The following is a 16,779-nucleotide window of genomic DNA, read 5'->3' on the forward strand; positions in this document are numbered from 1 at the left end:
GGTGATAATTTAACTAAAATATATGTAATTAGTCATTTGAATACATTGAAGAAAGTTAATGCATTACAATTCAAACATATTTTATTAGTGTTAATTTCTTATAGAATCACAGTTATTGCAAAATTAAACTAGGAACTTTTTTTACTTAAAATTACAACGATTGTTGAACACTTATTTACTACATCAGTCAGTCTTTATGCTTATCTTTTATACTTTATGAATAGATCATATATAAAAATTTTACATTAATCTATCATTATTTCATATGCCAACGAGATATGTCAAATATATATATATATATATATATATATATATATATTATATATATATATATATATATATATATATATATATATATATATATATATATATATATATATATATATATATATATATAATTTTATCTAATATGGTGTTTTTAAGTGAGTTGGTATAATTCCTTCGAATCTAAGTTTTTGATTTTAAATGTTTTTCTATCCTTGGGAATATATTTTTTATTTACTTTTCTTTTCTTATTTTTTTATTTCAGTCCTTACAAAATTAGTGCATTATAATTGATCATGTATAATATTTTATTTTAGTTCCTTCAATATTAATAACATATAAATATTAAAATCAAATATTCTACATGTTACCAATATTCTTTTAATATAAATCAATTTTGTAAGAATTAAAAAAGAAAAAAACAAAGATCAAAAGCAAAATAATTTTTTTTGCAATCATCAAACCAAACAAAAAGAATTACCAAGACCCAAACTTTAACTTAAAAAAAAATCTATTTAAGCAAAATTAAGCAAACTCTAATCTGTATGCAAGAGCCTTGTGTTGTCGACACTAGATTTCTTATGAACAAGAAGAATAACAAGCAAAATAATTCTTTTTGCAATGATAAACCAAACCAAAACAAAAAATTACCGAGGCTCAAACTTTAACTTTTAAAAAAAATGTACGGTCTATTTACGTAAAATTAAGCAAACTTTAATCTCTATGCAAGAGCTTTCTTGTTGGCACTAGATTTGTTTTTGTTATGAACAAGAAGAATAACAACAGCACAGAGGCCCCTCTAGACTCTAGTTACAAGCAAAGTACCCATAAAAGTGAAAACAGTATCTCCCTCTAATGAGAAAAAGCATGGTGAAGAACCCCCACCATTTGTTAAAGTGTACTATAGTTTTTGCTTCATCTTCATTTTATTCTTTATCCATTTCGCACATCAATCTTTTCTCTTTGCACATAGGCTCATATATATAATGCATGATGATGCAGCTCTTTTACAATCATATATATTGTAGTTTCATTTAGGTCTCTATTAAGGGTATCCTCCACTATTGTTGCATTCTATTAATTTAGCCATGTCAACCATCAAGCTTGGTCTCTACCTTCTTCTACTCGTCTTTTCCCACAGCCTGCTCCCAAGTCAAGTCACTCGTGCCTACGGAGGTAATTTATCGTAGCACCGACACTTCTGATGAAAACTATGTCCAATGTCTGACATACAGACATGATACTTACGCATGTGATTTTACATTCTAAATATATGTCTAATATGTGAGTTTTTGTTTTCTATGAATTTTTTTTTCTGCAGATAAGGAGAAAGATCTACTTCATGACATCAACGTTTACAGAAAACTTCTGAACCTTCCCGTTCTTGAGAGAACTAACAAGCCATCTTGTTTAGCTGATAAAATTGCCGACGATTTAGAAGATAAAAACTGTGAAGACTTTCGTAACTATTACCCTATACCCGGTAGAAACGATAAAATTCCGAACTTCGAAAAGAGTGTTGAGAAATGCAAGATCAACATCAACACAACAAAAGATGGTGTGATTATGCCTGTTTACGTGTCCAAATTGGACCAAGATGATGTGTTTTCTAACTATACTAAGAAAAGTCACTTTACAAAGTATTTAAATGATTCAAAGTATACAATTGCAGGAGTTGGTTCTGACGATGATTGGATGGTTCTTATTATTAGTACTAACTCAACTTCTGGAGATTTTTCTTCTGCTAGTTCTTTGATTGCTTGGAAGGGTCATTGGTTGCTGATGGCTACATTCATGAGTCTGTTTGTTTTTCTGTTTTATTAAAACTGAATGTTTTTTTTTTCTGTTCTGTTTCTTGTTTGCTTCATTTGGTGGGATTTTCTTTGTTTCGGGGACAGTTTTTACCTTTTCTGTATTATTTTTTTGTATATTGGATTTGGAGTGTTGTATTATTTTGTCAAGTTGCTGATTTAATAGCAATGTATTACTTGTAACGTAAGGGGTTGTGTATATTGAGATTGGGATTTGGTTGTTAATATTTGGAAAATAAATTGTAAGCACTTTGTGGATGATATATGCATCAATGTGGAAATTTTTTAGCAAGTATAATTTACATCTATGGTGATATACATGCTACTTATATTACAATAAAGTGAAACTAGACAATAGCCGTGTTGTGTTATGGAATAGGACCGATATAGATATTATTGTTATTGGTAGATATTAATAAAATATAATATATTTGATTAATTAATAAAAACATAACATGAGATTTAAATGATACATTTGAAATTTGTTTTGGGTTGGCTAAATAGTCCAGTAATAAGTAATAACGACTCAATACCAAAGAGCTACATGTGGAGGTCGCGTGACAGATTCGAACTACTAGCTAATCACCATTCGTCATATCTAATTTGACGGTCTCATGCACTTCACGATAGAGTAAGTGAAAATTCATATATAAGTATTATTGCACATCGGAACAAATCTCTATTCATTCACCCCTACAAAGTTACATTTTTCTAACCTCATTAATTTTAACGTTTGAGTGCTAATTTTGTAGGATTTGTGCTCCACCTTATTGAAGATTCGTACCACGACTTAAGTTCTTAAAATTTCCTTTTTGAAACTGAATTTTTCTTAAATAATTAAAAAGATACTTTCGTAGGATTAATAATTAAAAATTAATTTTTTTCTAAATTTCATAAGGTTTTGTTCTTTCAAATCAAAACCAGTATCTCTATGTTTTGACTTTTCCAATAAACAAATTAATAAAAACAAAAAAAATTCAAGTATTAAACAGTCTCAAATTAATCATACTTTTTACGATTTAAATGCGAGCACCGTCGGTATGACGATCCTCACATTCCGTACTCGACTGGTTTAACCGGACATATTTAAAATGGAAAAAAATAGTAAGGTATGTTAAGAACTAACATGATGATATAAATAATAATAATATAAGATAAGCATAATATGTCCAAATACTTTGCCAAGTAGTAGTAGAAAAAACAGTAAAATAGAAAAAAAACATGTTATACATAATCTAAATTGAACTTTTCTAAAAATAAGTGCTTAATGAATTTTGAATTAAACTCCAAAATTCTGATGTTGGCAGGATTATAATAAAAATGACTTAAATATTGTCTGGAAAATTGCAGACTTAAGCTAAGGTATAGTTATTTCTCAGTGTGAGAAGATAACTACTTTACAAATATTGGGTTTTTGCCTAAAATAAAATTCTAAAAACTAAAATTCTGAAAACTGAACTCTAAAGACCTATTTATAGAATAAAAGTTCATACTAGGGTGTCTCATAACGTGCAGAAAATAGTGAGAAAAAATATGGCTAAGTCATGAAACATGCTAAAAAATTCTAAGGGGAAGGTCCATGACGGGCGTCATGGTCATAACGTCCTTGGTAGTCACGAGTGGGAAGCCATGACGGACGTCATGGTCATGACGACTATACCCGTCATGGTGCTGACGCTGGAATTTTTATGACTTTATCTTCTAGTGATGTCGACCCCCATTTGCCACGCCATGTTGCTGGCAAGGTAGGCGTCATAATAGTGTAGAACTTGGTTTTTGCTCCCGTTTTCTCCGTTTCGCACCATTTCTCTGCACTATCATTCTTGCGATCAAAACACCTTAAACAAAGGACAAGTAGAAACATAAACTTATAAGAAGGAAGAGAAAAAGACTCAAATTTGTATGTATGTCGAGTTTGAATTGCGATACTTTTCCGAGTTATCAAGTGCATACCTCTGGTCTTCAGAGTCTTTTTCTACAATTTTGGAAAAGCAACAATTAAATTCTGAAGCAAGGTTCAGTGGTCGATGGAGTTACTAACATAGTAATCACTCTACCACTTGGTAAAGTTTTTAGTATTGTAAAAAGAAGCTTTAAAATGAAAAGGCTGGAAATCAAGCGTTTTTTGTTTGAAACGAGCCAAACGGCCGAAAAATTCCTTCTTCGTCATGTCACAAGTGCCCAGATAGACTTCACTTTTATGCTTGAAGAGGCTATCAGGTCGAAATTGGCTAAAACCAAATTGTCGAGCTGCCAAGTTGGGTTGATAGCCAATGAGTTCCAAGCCATCCCTTTTACTAACAACTTTGGTGGAAAGCAGAGTGGGAGTCAAGAAGACTTTCCATGTCTCGTTGGCCTCCGCTTAATGTTCAAGTGCGAAGGAAGGAAACTCCCTCCTAAACCATTTCGGCACATGACTCTGACTTACAAATGGATCCATAGAGTGAGTAAAGGTATGACAACTTGAAAATAGCTGAAAGTATTTTGTAAATAACTCTTTGGTCTTAAGACCCAGATCAAGAGGGGCCAACAAGACAAGCTTGGTACCTTCTACTTGTCTATTTTGAACCCTTTCGACGTATTCAGTCAACACCTTGAGCTGCAAGGCAGTTTCAAAATTGGCATTTAGCCAAAGTTGTAAGAGCTATATAGGGTCTGTAATTGAGAATTCTTCCCTGGGTTTCAACGTCTATAAGGCATGAGTGCCACTACCTAGTGATTCATAAAACGTGGCCAGAATTAACTAACTCAAATAAATATTGTGTCCCTCTTGGAGTTGGATCACCATAACTACATATTTCTTGGCTACCTGCAGGGACTTTGAACAAAAAACAAAATGTGACAGCCAAAGTGTCAGGAAAGCAATGTGTTCTTCATTTGACACATCTTCAGTATCAGTTTTGTGTTGGTCAAAAATATAATGGACAAAGGCAGCGCGCTTGATGGTGAGGCTGAAATTATGGTTAACCTTCTACTTAGGATTAAAAATCTCTCAAGTGGGTCGAAGGCCAGTTATAACCAACACATTTTAGTTGGAATGTGTTAGTCGAACCTTCCTAGAAGTACAATGCTGCAATGAACATGTTTAGGTTATACGTAGGCCCACACCTATACAACTGAATCAATTCATATAACCCTGTTCTTTTTTCAAAACTGGGCCTTTTTGGCTTTAACTTTGTTTGACCATTCAGAGTAAGCGTTTTGATTGACATATGGCGCAACACGGAATACGCAAATGGGTGAACTCATGAAATCCATTTCATAAGGGATATCCAAGATAACGCAGGGTTTAGAGTGATGGTAACAAAGAAAAAGTTCCTTCATTTTTTTTGGTCTTAATAGAAGAATAAGATAACGGTTCTAGAAAAGCATGAACATTATCAGAGATAATGAATGAAATCATTACTTGTGATTTCCAGATCAACGTTTTCTCCTCTTCCAAAGAAGGTTCTTATGTGAAGAATTACTCTCCAACACGAATGGGAGCTTTCATGGTAGAAGCCAAAGGAATTAGAAGTGTGACCGCCTTAGATGATGTTGCCATTTTTTGTGAAAGTATGGAAGAATACAAGAAGAAGCTCTGACCGAAAGAATTTTGGCTATGGAACTTTCAAAGGTTTGAAACAGAGAAAGTTTGAAGAAAAGAACATTAGGTTTTTTATAGACTTTTTCTGGGGGAAATACCACCAATACCATCTTCTCAAAAGAAAGCACGTGGCGTGCCCTAGCCAAGTGTGACTTTTAGTTTTTTAGGAGTTAAATGAGACGTGAGGAGTTAAAGATTTTGTAGGCCACATTCTTCCTCAAAAAGTGGAGTAATGATAACTCTTGTACACGCATGGCAATAAGGAGACATTTAGAAAAAGTTGTCATGATTGCAGTGACGTCAACGCACTACTTTGAATAATGTCAAAATCATCACCTTTCTCTTTCACTGAGGACTCAATCGAAAGTGACATTTTTTTTGTGGCGAGGGGCTAATTTGTTAGCTAGTATTTTTGGCATAGCTAGTTCGACGAAGAAAAGTTAATGTCGAGAAGAGATATGACGATGTTTGAAGTTACTTACTGATATTTTGTTTGACAAATGTTTGGTAAACTTCGACATGCTTATTTTCACATTTGTGAGACTAAACATATTTTGGCAAATGTTGAAAGATGGTTGAGACTTCGACTACAACCACTTACAGAATGATGAAGATCAAGTAACTGTCACTTAAAGAAATCTGGTCGTTAGAGACATGTGGGAGTCAACCATCAGCCACAAGACCATGCAGAAGGGTACTTGTTGAGCATGCAAGTCACAATTGTCGAAAACAATTATATCTTCACTAGTATATATAGATATTTTCTGTGTAGGGATTAGGGATGACAAATCAAATACAAAAACTCTATAGAACTTAAAGTACATGCATCAAAGAGAGAAACAAGTTTATGAGGGAATGTATGATATTGTACACCATCTTTTATTCATTTAATTAAAATCGCTTACATCATTTCTTGAGCATTTACTTTGCCTTCGTTGTCTTTATATTTATCTTACTACTACTATTATTTTTGACCCAATCAATAAATTTATTTAATTTACAATTTATTTATCAAACTTATGAACATCAAAAACCATTTATAAAATTTACGCATAATATGTCATAGGATTCATTAATCGATCATGTAGATAACAATCTTTGATACTAACGTTTATTTACCAAAATTGACCGTAAGCACCACGATAACATGTGATTCTTCCTATTATCGTGAGTATCTGGTGCCCCAAATTTGAATTGAGCTTCTCTCCTTTGTAGCATTTTAATTTAGTGTGTTTTTTTACCACTTTAATTAGTAGCACTAACAAAATATCAAATTTCCCATAGTTTGACTAGGTGTACATTTCCACTAGGTTTTGACTAGGTATAAATTTCCAAGGTCTTTGCATAACTTTGCAAAGTTAAAAAGTTATAATATAATTTATTTATCATTCAATTGATATACATCACTAACAATTTGTTGGCCGAAGGAAAGTCAAGATTATTTTATGTATTCGATTAGCCTTTTAATTATATTTAGTTGTAAATATTCAATAATTAACCTTTTTATCCAAGACCAATAAAATGCATTAATTTCTTAAAAGAATTAAAAAAAAATATTCATATAATCCTCAAAAGAAATAGGAGTATGTGAGTGGAGGACCGATTAAATAATAATTTTACTTTTATCTGAACAAACAATCTGAAAGCTATAGTGGTGCTTAATCAAATGTATTCATTCCACTAATTTTATTCAAATTTAAATTCTATTTTATGATTATCACTCGCCACTGATTCATTCATTATTAAATATTTAACCAGTAATGGTGCCATATCAGTATCACACGTCAAATTTACTGGGATTAACATTTGCCACTAGATCTATCATCATACTGAAAGAAAAAAAAAACGCTATTGGCACCGAAAGATAGAAGAACACAGCACAAGAGAGAGCGAATCTCTCAGCTATGGCAGAAGATGAGGAAGACGACGAGAGCTTCGGCGACTTCAAGTTCGCTTCCTTCCCAAATCAACCACTCCCTTCCACCTCCGCTTGGGGCAACTTCGCCAACCATTCCAATCACATCAATGGCACCACCGTCTCTAAACCCTTTGATCCTTTTCCCGTTTCCCCGGATCCCCTCGGGAAAACTGCAAACAAGGCTCGCGGAGGAGCTATTCCGCTTTCAATCTTCGGCGATGAAGATGATGAACCTGTTTCTGATTCCAATTCCAATTCCAATGATTTTTTCTCCAACGGTTGTGGTGGTGTTGTGAAAAAGGGATCGGATTCGAATGGTTCCGTTGGAATTAGTGATTTGATTTCCAATTTGTATAATCAGCAAAACGGATCAGCTTCGGTATCCAATGTTGGTCCTACCGGTCCGAAGAACTCAAATGTAAACAATTTGAATCAGGATGAGGACGAGGATGATGATGGATGGGAATTCAAGTCTGCCGAACGGGAAACTGGAAATGAAAACTTGAATGATAAGGTAAATTGGGTGAAGCTTACGTGAATGCTTGAATGTAGTATAGACTATAAATTTAGTATTCATTTCAACTTTTGATTGATTTTTGCTATCTTGAATTCAAATATGTAGATGGATATTTCTCATGGCTTGTTAAATGTAGAAACTAGCTTTTCGAAAGCTATGCATTGTTGTATATATTCATGTATTTACTATTTAATCGGTGAATGTTATTAAAAAATTATTAAGAAAGATCTCGAGATTAACAATTTGGATAGAAATATAGTCCTGGATGGACCATTATGGCGAAAGATGATCCATGTAGGTGATCCTATTTAGTGGGATAAGGCTTGACTGTTGTTGTTGTTGTTGTAGTATTTACTTTTTAATGGGAGGATCAAAGGCTTATTGAATGAATAGCAGTGAAATGGGAAGAAAAAAAGTTGAAAAGAAATGGAAATTGGTTATTTATTGATCGATTTTTATAAATGCTTTACTTTTTGTGTTGGTGAAGTGGCATTTATGTTTTGGAGTAATGCTATAGGGCTAGAGGTTCATTTCATGTTTCTTCATAATAAAACGTGCTTGCTTAAATATACAGATGTTTTTTTTCTTCTTTATGAGTTGGATTTGACTGAAGTGATAATCTGTATTGTATTTTAAGGTTCAAACGCCAAAGCATGGTAACGGTGCGGTTGGAGTTGGTGCTTTGTTAGATTCATCTGCTGCGTTTTCTGACAAAGTTGGTGAATGGAACCCGGGGTTTGAGTTCAGTCCTATTTCTGCATCTCACAGCCTTCAGCTAGGTCCAAAAAGTGAATCAAATGAAACTGGAGCTGGGTTTACTATGTTCAATCAAGCTTTTGGGAAGTTGGAGAATGCACATTCATGGCCAGGATCAAATCAAACTTTGGTTGGTTGTTTCAACATAGTTTTCTTATTTTATGCAACATTGTTTAGATTATCAACGCACATGCATTAACACAATCTGATTATGGATTTTTGGTATTAGGAAGCACCAAAAAAGGATAATATATATCCCACTGCTATAGAAGCACTCAATGATGATGGTAGAGCTTCCCATAGTACTGTTGATCCATCTCTTGCATCACAATCTCATCAATCTAATGGGTGGGGCTTTGACTTTAATCTCAAATCTAGTTCCATGGGCCAAAACGGCCTATTTTCAGAGTCGTACTTCAAGACGGAAAACAACTACGATGTAAACAACAAAAGCAATGCCTCCCCAACCAATATAAATGTTGATTCAGATGTCAATTTGTTTGAATCAAAAGACGCAGTCACGGAAATAGGAATAAAACACGAGGTACTGAATCAGTTTGATATCTTATTTTGTATATCATGGGGTATTGTCTGGGTTAATTTTTTTTTTAAAAGCACATTCAATCTTGAGTTCTTAAACTTTGCTTATGTGTCTACTAAAAAATTTCATGAATCAGTCTTATGGCACATTTGTTTGTCTAATAGTCAACCAGTCTTCACAATTTTTAAACATATTGTCCTTGCTACTATTCTTTCTATTTTCAGAAGCCGCTAATAGCTTCAGAGAATCGTAGGGAAGCCTTGCCTCTGTCAATTTTTGGTGATGATATGCCTGATACAAATGAACATCTTGTATCTCAAGATTTGTCTCCCCGTGCACCAGTATCTCCAATGCAGAACAACATTAATAGTCCTGGTTCCAACTTATCTATCAATGACTTGATATGGAGTTTATATAGTCAAAGTGAAGACAAAACTTCTCCTAATGTGACACCAAAAGCAAATGAAAATCAGATACGTGCCTCCCCCGAATTATCAGGCTCCGGTTTGGATCACAGTGATGATTTAGATGATGACTTTGGGGACTTTAAGGATGCTTCACCTGAAACCACATTGACCCAGGAATCTGCACAAAACACGTCTCTTAATCATCCAACAGAAGTCACTGAGAATGGGTTGCAGACTTCTTTGGATGTTTTAAATTCTGATTTGATCAATGATAATGATGGTTTTGAAGATGATTCGTGGGAATTTAAGGATGCTATATCTGGAAAAAGTACTCAAGATCAAGCATCGACTATAGATCACAGAGATTTACTGACGCAGTTATCCTCCAAATTAGAACCATCTGATTGTGTGGAGTTTTTTAGCACGTTAAAGGATGAGTTGTGCAATAATGTCCTCTTCCATCTTCAGAACCTTAAAGTAGGTAACCTTTTGTGCTCTTTCTTTGATAGAAATTGGATGATACTTACTAACACAGAAATTATTCACCAACAAATTTTCTTAGAAAGCTCGAGATGTCGTGGCTCTTTCAGGTGAAGATGCAAAAACAAAAGCTCTTGAGGTGGAAATTCAGGTCAGCATACGGACTAGTTTATGATTATCAAATTTTGTGTCTAATATTTTTTTTGTGGCTATTTATTTTCCCCTTACAATAGCTACTCCCCAAGCTATAGAACCCTAAGCATAATGGCATGGTTGTGATTTGTGTTCATTGGTTCAAAGGCCTCTGTCAAAAATGATTGAGCGAGGCCATTAATTAATGCTATTGTGAAATTGGTTTTCTTCTGCTTGTTATTAGGGTATGCATTTTCTTTTTATTGATTAAATTAAATGCATACTTTAATATAGCTTCAGCCTTGTTCCTACTTTTCTTGTACAGGAATTTTCTCAGATACTGCATCAGCATCATATGAGCATACCCGTTGAATCTCTCAGAAAATTATTCGCCGAGAAATGTAAACTTTAATGAGCTTCTTAAAGTTTTGAAGGAGCCAAAGTTCCTACCTCTTGAATCAGAATACCAGCTAGCATCAAGGTTGTCTGTGGTATGTCTATCTCTTGAAAATGTTGAGTGTTGTATTTTTAAGTTTTACTATATTGTTTGTGCAAATATATAGTTATTTCAACTGCAATAGGATTTTATTAGTTCTATACTAAATATATAACGATATAACTGACTTTAGCAAAAGTAATGATACTCATGAGTTCTTAAGATTAATTGAATTGATAGGGATTATATTTTCTTATTGTATTTTATTGCTAATCTTCTTTCTTACCGGATCATTTAGCTTGACAACACTTGTTATTGCATGATTATATTTCTATTTGGATAGGCCAAGACGGATATAAAATCTGCTATGGAACTCTTGAAAGAATCAGTATCAACATTAAGAATTCTCAAGTTGGGGTCAGGAGAAGAACAATCTAATTATCTTACAATATGGTCCAAGATTGCCTTTGTTTGTTCTCAAGAGCTGCAACATGGTGCTTATACCTGGAAGCAAGCTGTACAAAAGAATGTCCATGACCGGTTAATATCCATCCCAAAAGGTAAGCTACTTGATTAAATCATGCCAGTCACGTGCTGCTGATGCAGATGAACTTATGGAGTATGAATTGACCTCTTCCTTTTTCTGCGGCCATGGGTTGAAATAGGTGTTCAGTATGTCCATGCACTTGGAGAAATTTATAGAGTGGCAGAAATTGTTGGAGCTTCGGCCAAACTTCACAAGCCGTGGATATTATCAGGTTCCATAGATTGTACAAGCTTATTTGCCCTTTTGAACGAGTGTAATAGCCTATGGCTGGCTTCAGGACTTGAAGAAGCTCTTTCTAGTATATCAAATAATAATAACTTTGATGCAAATGGCATCTCAAGGGACTTAGTTGAATCCATTAAGTACATTCACGAGCTTGATGAGCATGTACTTCAGACCTATGTCTTCTCAGGAGAGGAAACTATGTGCCAATTGTCAGCCTTGCCTGCTGGTTGCATACCAGGTATTTGTACAATAAGCTTTAGCTGTCTCTTCCCCGCTGATAAAATATGACTTGAAAGTTATGTTTTTAATAGAAAATATCTTTTCCACTGTGACAAAGTGTAATGTTTCTATCAATGATGAGAACAAATCTTTAAGAACTTAAATTTTCATACATGTTTCAACAATTATTGATGCATGGAATTAGGATATCTCTTCAATTTGGTTCCTTTGGCCACCTGAAGTGAAATCTTTTGTGTTAGCTAAACTGATCTGTTAGCAGTTGAACCCTCTCACAAGTTCTCAGATGCTGCTGCTAGAGATTCGATCTGCAGGACTAAACTATTAAAACACCCCTAATATATAAGGTGCATGTGCAAATGTGCTGCTAGATTAATGTCTTTGCATTTTGCATTAATAGCTGAATATTAAACACCAACTTACATTTGACTTGGTATCTATTTGGATCGTTAGCTCAGAAGCTATATTTTTTTAATGAAATGGGAAATGATGTGATGTTGGAAATCTCTTCATTTTTCATTTAAAACTGTTGGAAATCTCAATTATCTATCATCACGTACTATTATTTTTATGTACCAGGATTAAATTTGGTGACATGGAACGGGAAGCACTGCTTTGTTAAGCTCGCAAACTTGTGGGTCAATCTGATAAGTTCAGATCCTCCCAAGTGATACTTGCCAATTCAATCCGTCTCTTAAAACATGGAGATTCTCCCCCCTAGATTTTTCAGTGTGTAGTTGAGGGTTTTTACACAGAAAAATCAATATGAGATTGTGGCAGGATCCTTTTTTGGGGGACATTAGCAGCTGTCGTTAAAGATCAAGTAATATGGCTGCACTGCTCTTGTGTGTGATAAGACAAAGTCACCAATTAAGTTCATTCTTTTTTTCCGTAGGTACCATTCTTTAAGTGGACGCTTTGGAACAATAGCTGGATGTTACAGGTGTAAGATGTATTACTAGTGATAACAGATACATAGAGTAGAATTTTGGATAAGAACCAGTTTGCAAAGGGAATAATATTGTTAAGTTATGCTGATGTTTGTAAAGCGACTATGATTTTTGCCTTAGCCATATTAATAGACTAATAGTATTTTGTCATGATTTAATTTCATAAAATAATTTGATTTAAGTTTGTGAACAAACTATCTCCGGTAATTTTTCAAAGACGAGCTGTAATCGATTCTTCATTTAATGGATGCTTTATTTAGAGAAAAATAAACATATGAAACTGTTACCTATTTGTTACCTATTGAATATGTCACGGTCCCTGAGGTGACCGAAGAAGAAGACAATGGTTTGGCGGGAGAGTTGGCCAAGCACGAACCTGTGTTACTATGTAACGTAGGATGGTTCTCGTCGATGAAGACAAGGTTGTATTTGAATGGTTTGATATGACGATGCAACAACACTTGAAACCCCTATTCATAAGGGTCAAGGTCAAGAGTGTGGGCATAAATAAGGTTCTAGTTGATGCTGGAGTCTGTATAACATAATGTCACACTCGTTGTTGAGGAAGATTGGCAAGTTCAACACAGACCCAAAACCTCACAGCATGGTCTTGTCAAACTATGAAGGGAAGATGAGTAAAACTCTAGGGGTTATACATGTAGATGTTGTTGTAGAAACAACCTCCATACCCACTTTATTTGTGGTTGTCCTCACCAAGGCAAACTATAACTTATTCCTTGGTTGAGAATGAATTTATGGGATTGGGGCAGTTCTTTAGACTATGCATCAGAAAATCACCATTTGAAAATCTGATGGTATTGTCGAGAATATTGAGGCTGATAAGTTATTTTTTAGCTGATGTGAATCATATAGACAAGAATAACTTTGATAGACAATTGACAAACATTTTGCCATATACACCTGTTGGAACTGGATTTTCCTTGCATGAAGATGTCTACTATTTAATCAAGTTGCATCCCACTCATGGATTTATTGGGGAATATGAGACCATCAGTGGACATAATAGATGGTCTGGCTCAGAAGACAACAATGACCGAGTCAAGCACACTTGCTCAAATTTTGGCCCATGTGGTTGAAAATAAAATAAGCGGCATTTGAGGTTGAATCCCAACAAGAGGTGGTTGCTGAAGCCACAGCAGTTGAAATTGTTTAAACAATAAAATCTGGAAAAAAATGGCAAAGAAACAGCTTTAGAAAGTCGGAAGCTCGATTGCATCTATGATGACGAGTGTCATACCCCAATTTTGTCATACTCAAATTATATTGCATTCATATAACCATTTCATTCAGTCATGTCTATTTTCATCTGCATACATTCAGTCATTGGTCTGACCCTATGATCTTGATCATTACATCTCCCAGATCGATCTCTTCAAGGGGATATTGCACTTGCATCTTCTGAGACTCATTTAATGGGTTCTTTTCGAACCCCGAAGGCTCGTTGTCATAAATACAATCAAGCCTTTGGCTTTCTGAAGTTGTTGTTTGGTCTTGTCGACCATTTTCTAAGCCTTCGGCCTCACAGGCCAAATTCATAAGTCTCTCCTTTTCCAGAATTGACCTCCTCTTGTTTTCAGACAAATAGGCCACAGTTCGAGCCAAGCTTTCTGACTCAGCAGTCATCCTCATCGACTGCAGGCCACCCCGTAGGTGGAATTCCCGTCTCTGATCATGTGTATTCCTTGTTATCCCATATGAAACTATGATCAGGTTCTAAGTTCAGAACTCGACCAGTTTTGACGGAGGTATTGGAGCCCGATTCGTTATCACATGGAGCTATATTCGCCAAGTGTTGGTCAAAGACCTCTTGGAACCCCTATCGTTGACCCGGTAATAGCTTTGGTCGGCCTCAATGTTTTCTATGATGTCGTCCTTTCGCCAGATTATAAGTCTCTAGTGAACCGTCGATGGTACAACCCCTATCCCATGGATCCATTCTCGACCCAAGAGTAAATTGAAATTGGCTTTGGAGTCTATTACCATGAATAGTGTTGAACATGTCGTTGTGCCCATATCGAGATCGACCTGGACAACCCCATTATATTGTTGGTTTTCCCCTCATAGCTTGATAAGACCATGTTGTGTTATCGAAGGTCTTCGTCACCCTTTCCTATTTTCTTAAATAGAGTATCGGGCATCAAATTGACTGCAGCACCTCCATCGACAAAGACCTTGTTCACCGCCATTCCATCGACCTTTGTCTGATGAACAATGGTTTTAGATGGTACATCATCCCTGGGTCGGGCCTTTCAAACATAGATTTTTGTTCTTCCACCACGCCGTTATTCATGACATAGTAGCACAAAGGTTTTCCTTCGTCTGTCTCATCTGGCACAAAATCTCCCTCTATTTTAGAGACTTCGGATACCATGTCGTATTCAGCTGACAACGCTGATACAATGCCATGATTTACAACGAAATCATCACCATAAATGTCATCATTGTTTTCGTCGTACATGTCTTCGTCGAACTCCTCATCAGACTAAGGGGAGTATTCGGGCTCCCCTTCCTCTGGTTAGGGAGAATACTCGGGCTCTTCTTCCTTCGATTCGCCCCAACTTCATGGTTGCTTCTCGATATCTGATGAACATTCCACATTCTGAGTGGTTATTACTGCCTTCTTTCCCATCGAGTCAACAATCATGACCACTGTCTGATTGACCTCCATTTTTCCTGACCCTATGACCTTTGGTGTTTGTTTCTTTTATCCAGTGGTTTCCGAAGGTTTCAACTGTAGAGTGGTAACGACCTTCCCAGCTTTTTTGTTTTGCTGGTAGCGTCTTTATTGTGTCTTAGTCATCGGATTCTATCCTTGGTAGTTAGAAGATATTATGTAGCCCCTTTTCTTCTCTGGAGATGTTGTTTCTTTCTCTAACACTCTCAATTTTTGCTTTTTACCCCCTTTTTAGTTGACAGACTCTATCCACTTTTTCTGTGGAACATCAGTCGGAGGAATGAAGGTCTTTGGTCGGGAGCGTTGAAACCTACTTTTCTAATCTTCGTTCCATCGAGGTGTTTCATGCTTATCGAACACAAATCATGGGACAACAGGTTTCTCCTCTTTCACAGCCTTGTTGTTGGCCTCCAATTTTTTGGCGGTTTTCTCATTGAACACTACACTGCACTTTGAGCATAGCAGAGCCTTTGACCCATTCCCTTTGCACTTCTCTTGGAATTCTGATAAACTTTCTCCTGGTTAAGGATAGGCTGACTCGGCCTTCCTTTCGACCTAATAGTTTCGACCATCAACACTTCGAAAGACTCATCTAAGGAAGTTGTTTCGAGACCCTGTATGAGACCATCAGTAGCCTCAACCATCATGCATTCGAGAGGCTTTGCGTACAAAGCTTCTTCCACCTTCAGGGGGTCAGAGTCCACCTGCATTTTTGGCCTTTCGCCAAACTGGAGTCTTCCTTCTTTCAGAGCTTTTTGCACCAAATTCCTAAAAAGAACACATTGGTGAGTTTTGTGACCAAGGAAATTGTGAAATTTACAGAATCCCTTTTTTCTTTTGTTCTAGGGGTATCTTTTAAACCCTGAGGGACAATAATCTGACCATCTTTTACTAACAGATCAAAGATTTCGTCACATTTAGAAACGTCGAAAGTATAGGTCTTACGCATTTGTCTGTTTTTTCTGGTCCGACAGGGTTTTTCCCATTCAATGGTTTTAAAACCTTACACGTATACGGAGGTCCGGGCTTAATTTCTGCCACGTTAACCTCACTTATGTCGATTATATCTTCGTCGTCGGAAGAAACTCCTTCGATTGTGATATAGGATACTTTTTCCTTCTTATGATATCGACCCGCCTTATACTTCTCAGCTTACAGGCGTTCGATACGCCGAACTTTGTCGGCCAGTTGGGCCATATCTCTAAGATACTGAGTATCTAACTTTTTCCTTATAGAATAATCTAAACCGCCAGCCGCCATCTTGACTAATTCGTGTT

The 16,779-nt window shown here is 35.7% G+C and overlaps 2 protein-coding genes across 2 annotated transcripts; both read left to right on the top strand.

Moving 5' to 3' along the window:
• Positions 1-1,213: 1,213 nt before the first annotated feature.
• LOC127097107 (uncharacterized GPI-anchored protein At5g19250) lies at positions 1,214-2,377 on the top strand. Its single transcript, XM_051035617.1, has 2 exons — positions 1,214-1,440; positions 1,586-2,377. Exons 1-2 carry the CDS (start codon positions 1,353-1,355, stop codon positions 2,086-2,088), a joined length of 591 nt encoding a protein of 196 aa, XP_050891574.1. The 5' UTR covers positions 1,214-1,352; the 3' UTR covers positions 2,089-2,377.
• A 5,015-nt stretch (positions 2,378-7,392) lies between these two features.
• On the top strand, positions 7,393-12,957 carry LOC127091010 (uncharacterized). The gene is given in 10 exon segments (XM_051029503.1): positions 7,393-8,093; positions 8,734-8,982; positions 9,082-9,396; positions 9,618-10,277; positions 10,363-10,431; positions 10,738-10,784; positions 10,786-10,903; positions 11,192-11,408; positions 11,514-11,858; positions 12,437-12,957. Coding segments are annotated over 10 exon segments (2,640 nt in total). The 5' UTR covers positions 7,393-7,565; the 3' UTR covers positions 12,529-12,957.
• The last annotated feature ends 3,822 nt before the right edge of the window (positions 12,958-16,779 follow it).

This window comes from Lathyrus oleraceus, chromosome 6 (assembly GCF_024323335.1).
Source record: "Lathyrus oleraceus cultivar Zhongwan6 chromosome 6, CAAS_Psat_ZW6_1.0, whole genome shotgun sequence".
Lineage (NCBI taxonomy): Eukaryota > Viridiplantae > Streptophyta > Magnoliopsida > Fabales > Fabaceae > Lathyrus > Lathyrus oleraceus.

Bases quoted from the DNA above. Each gene is read 5' to 3' on its own strand.
- LOC127097107 (XM_051035617.1), top strand. From the start codon at position 1,353: ATGTCAACCATCAAGCTTGGTCTCTACCTTCTTCTACTCGTCTTTTCC. The intron at 1,441-1,585 runs GTAATTTATCGT...TTTTTTCTGCAG, and splicing joins AGTCACTCGTGCCTACGGAG to ATAAGGAGAAAGATCTACTT.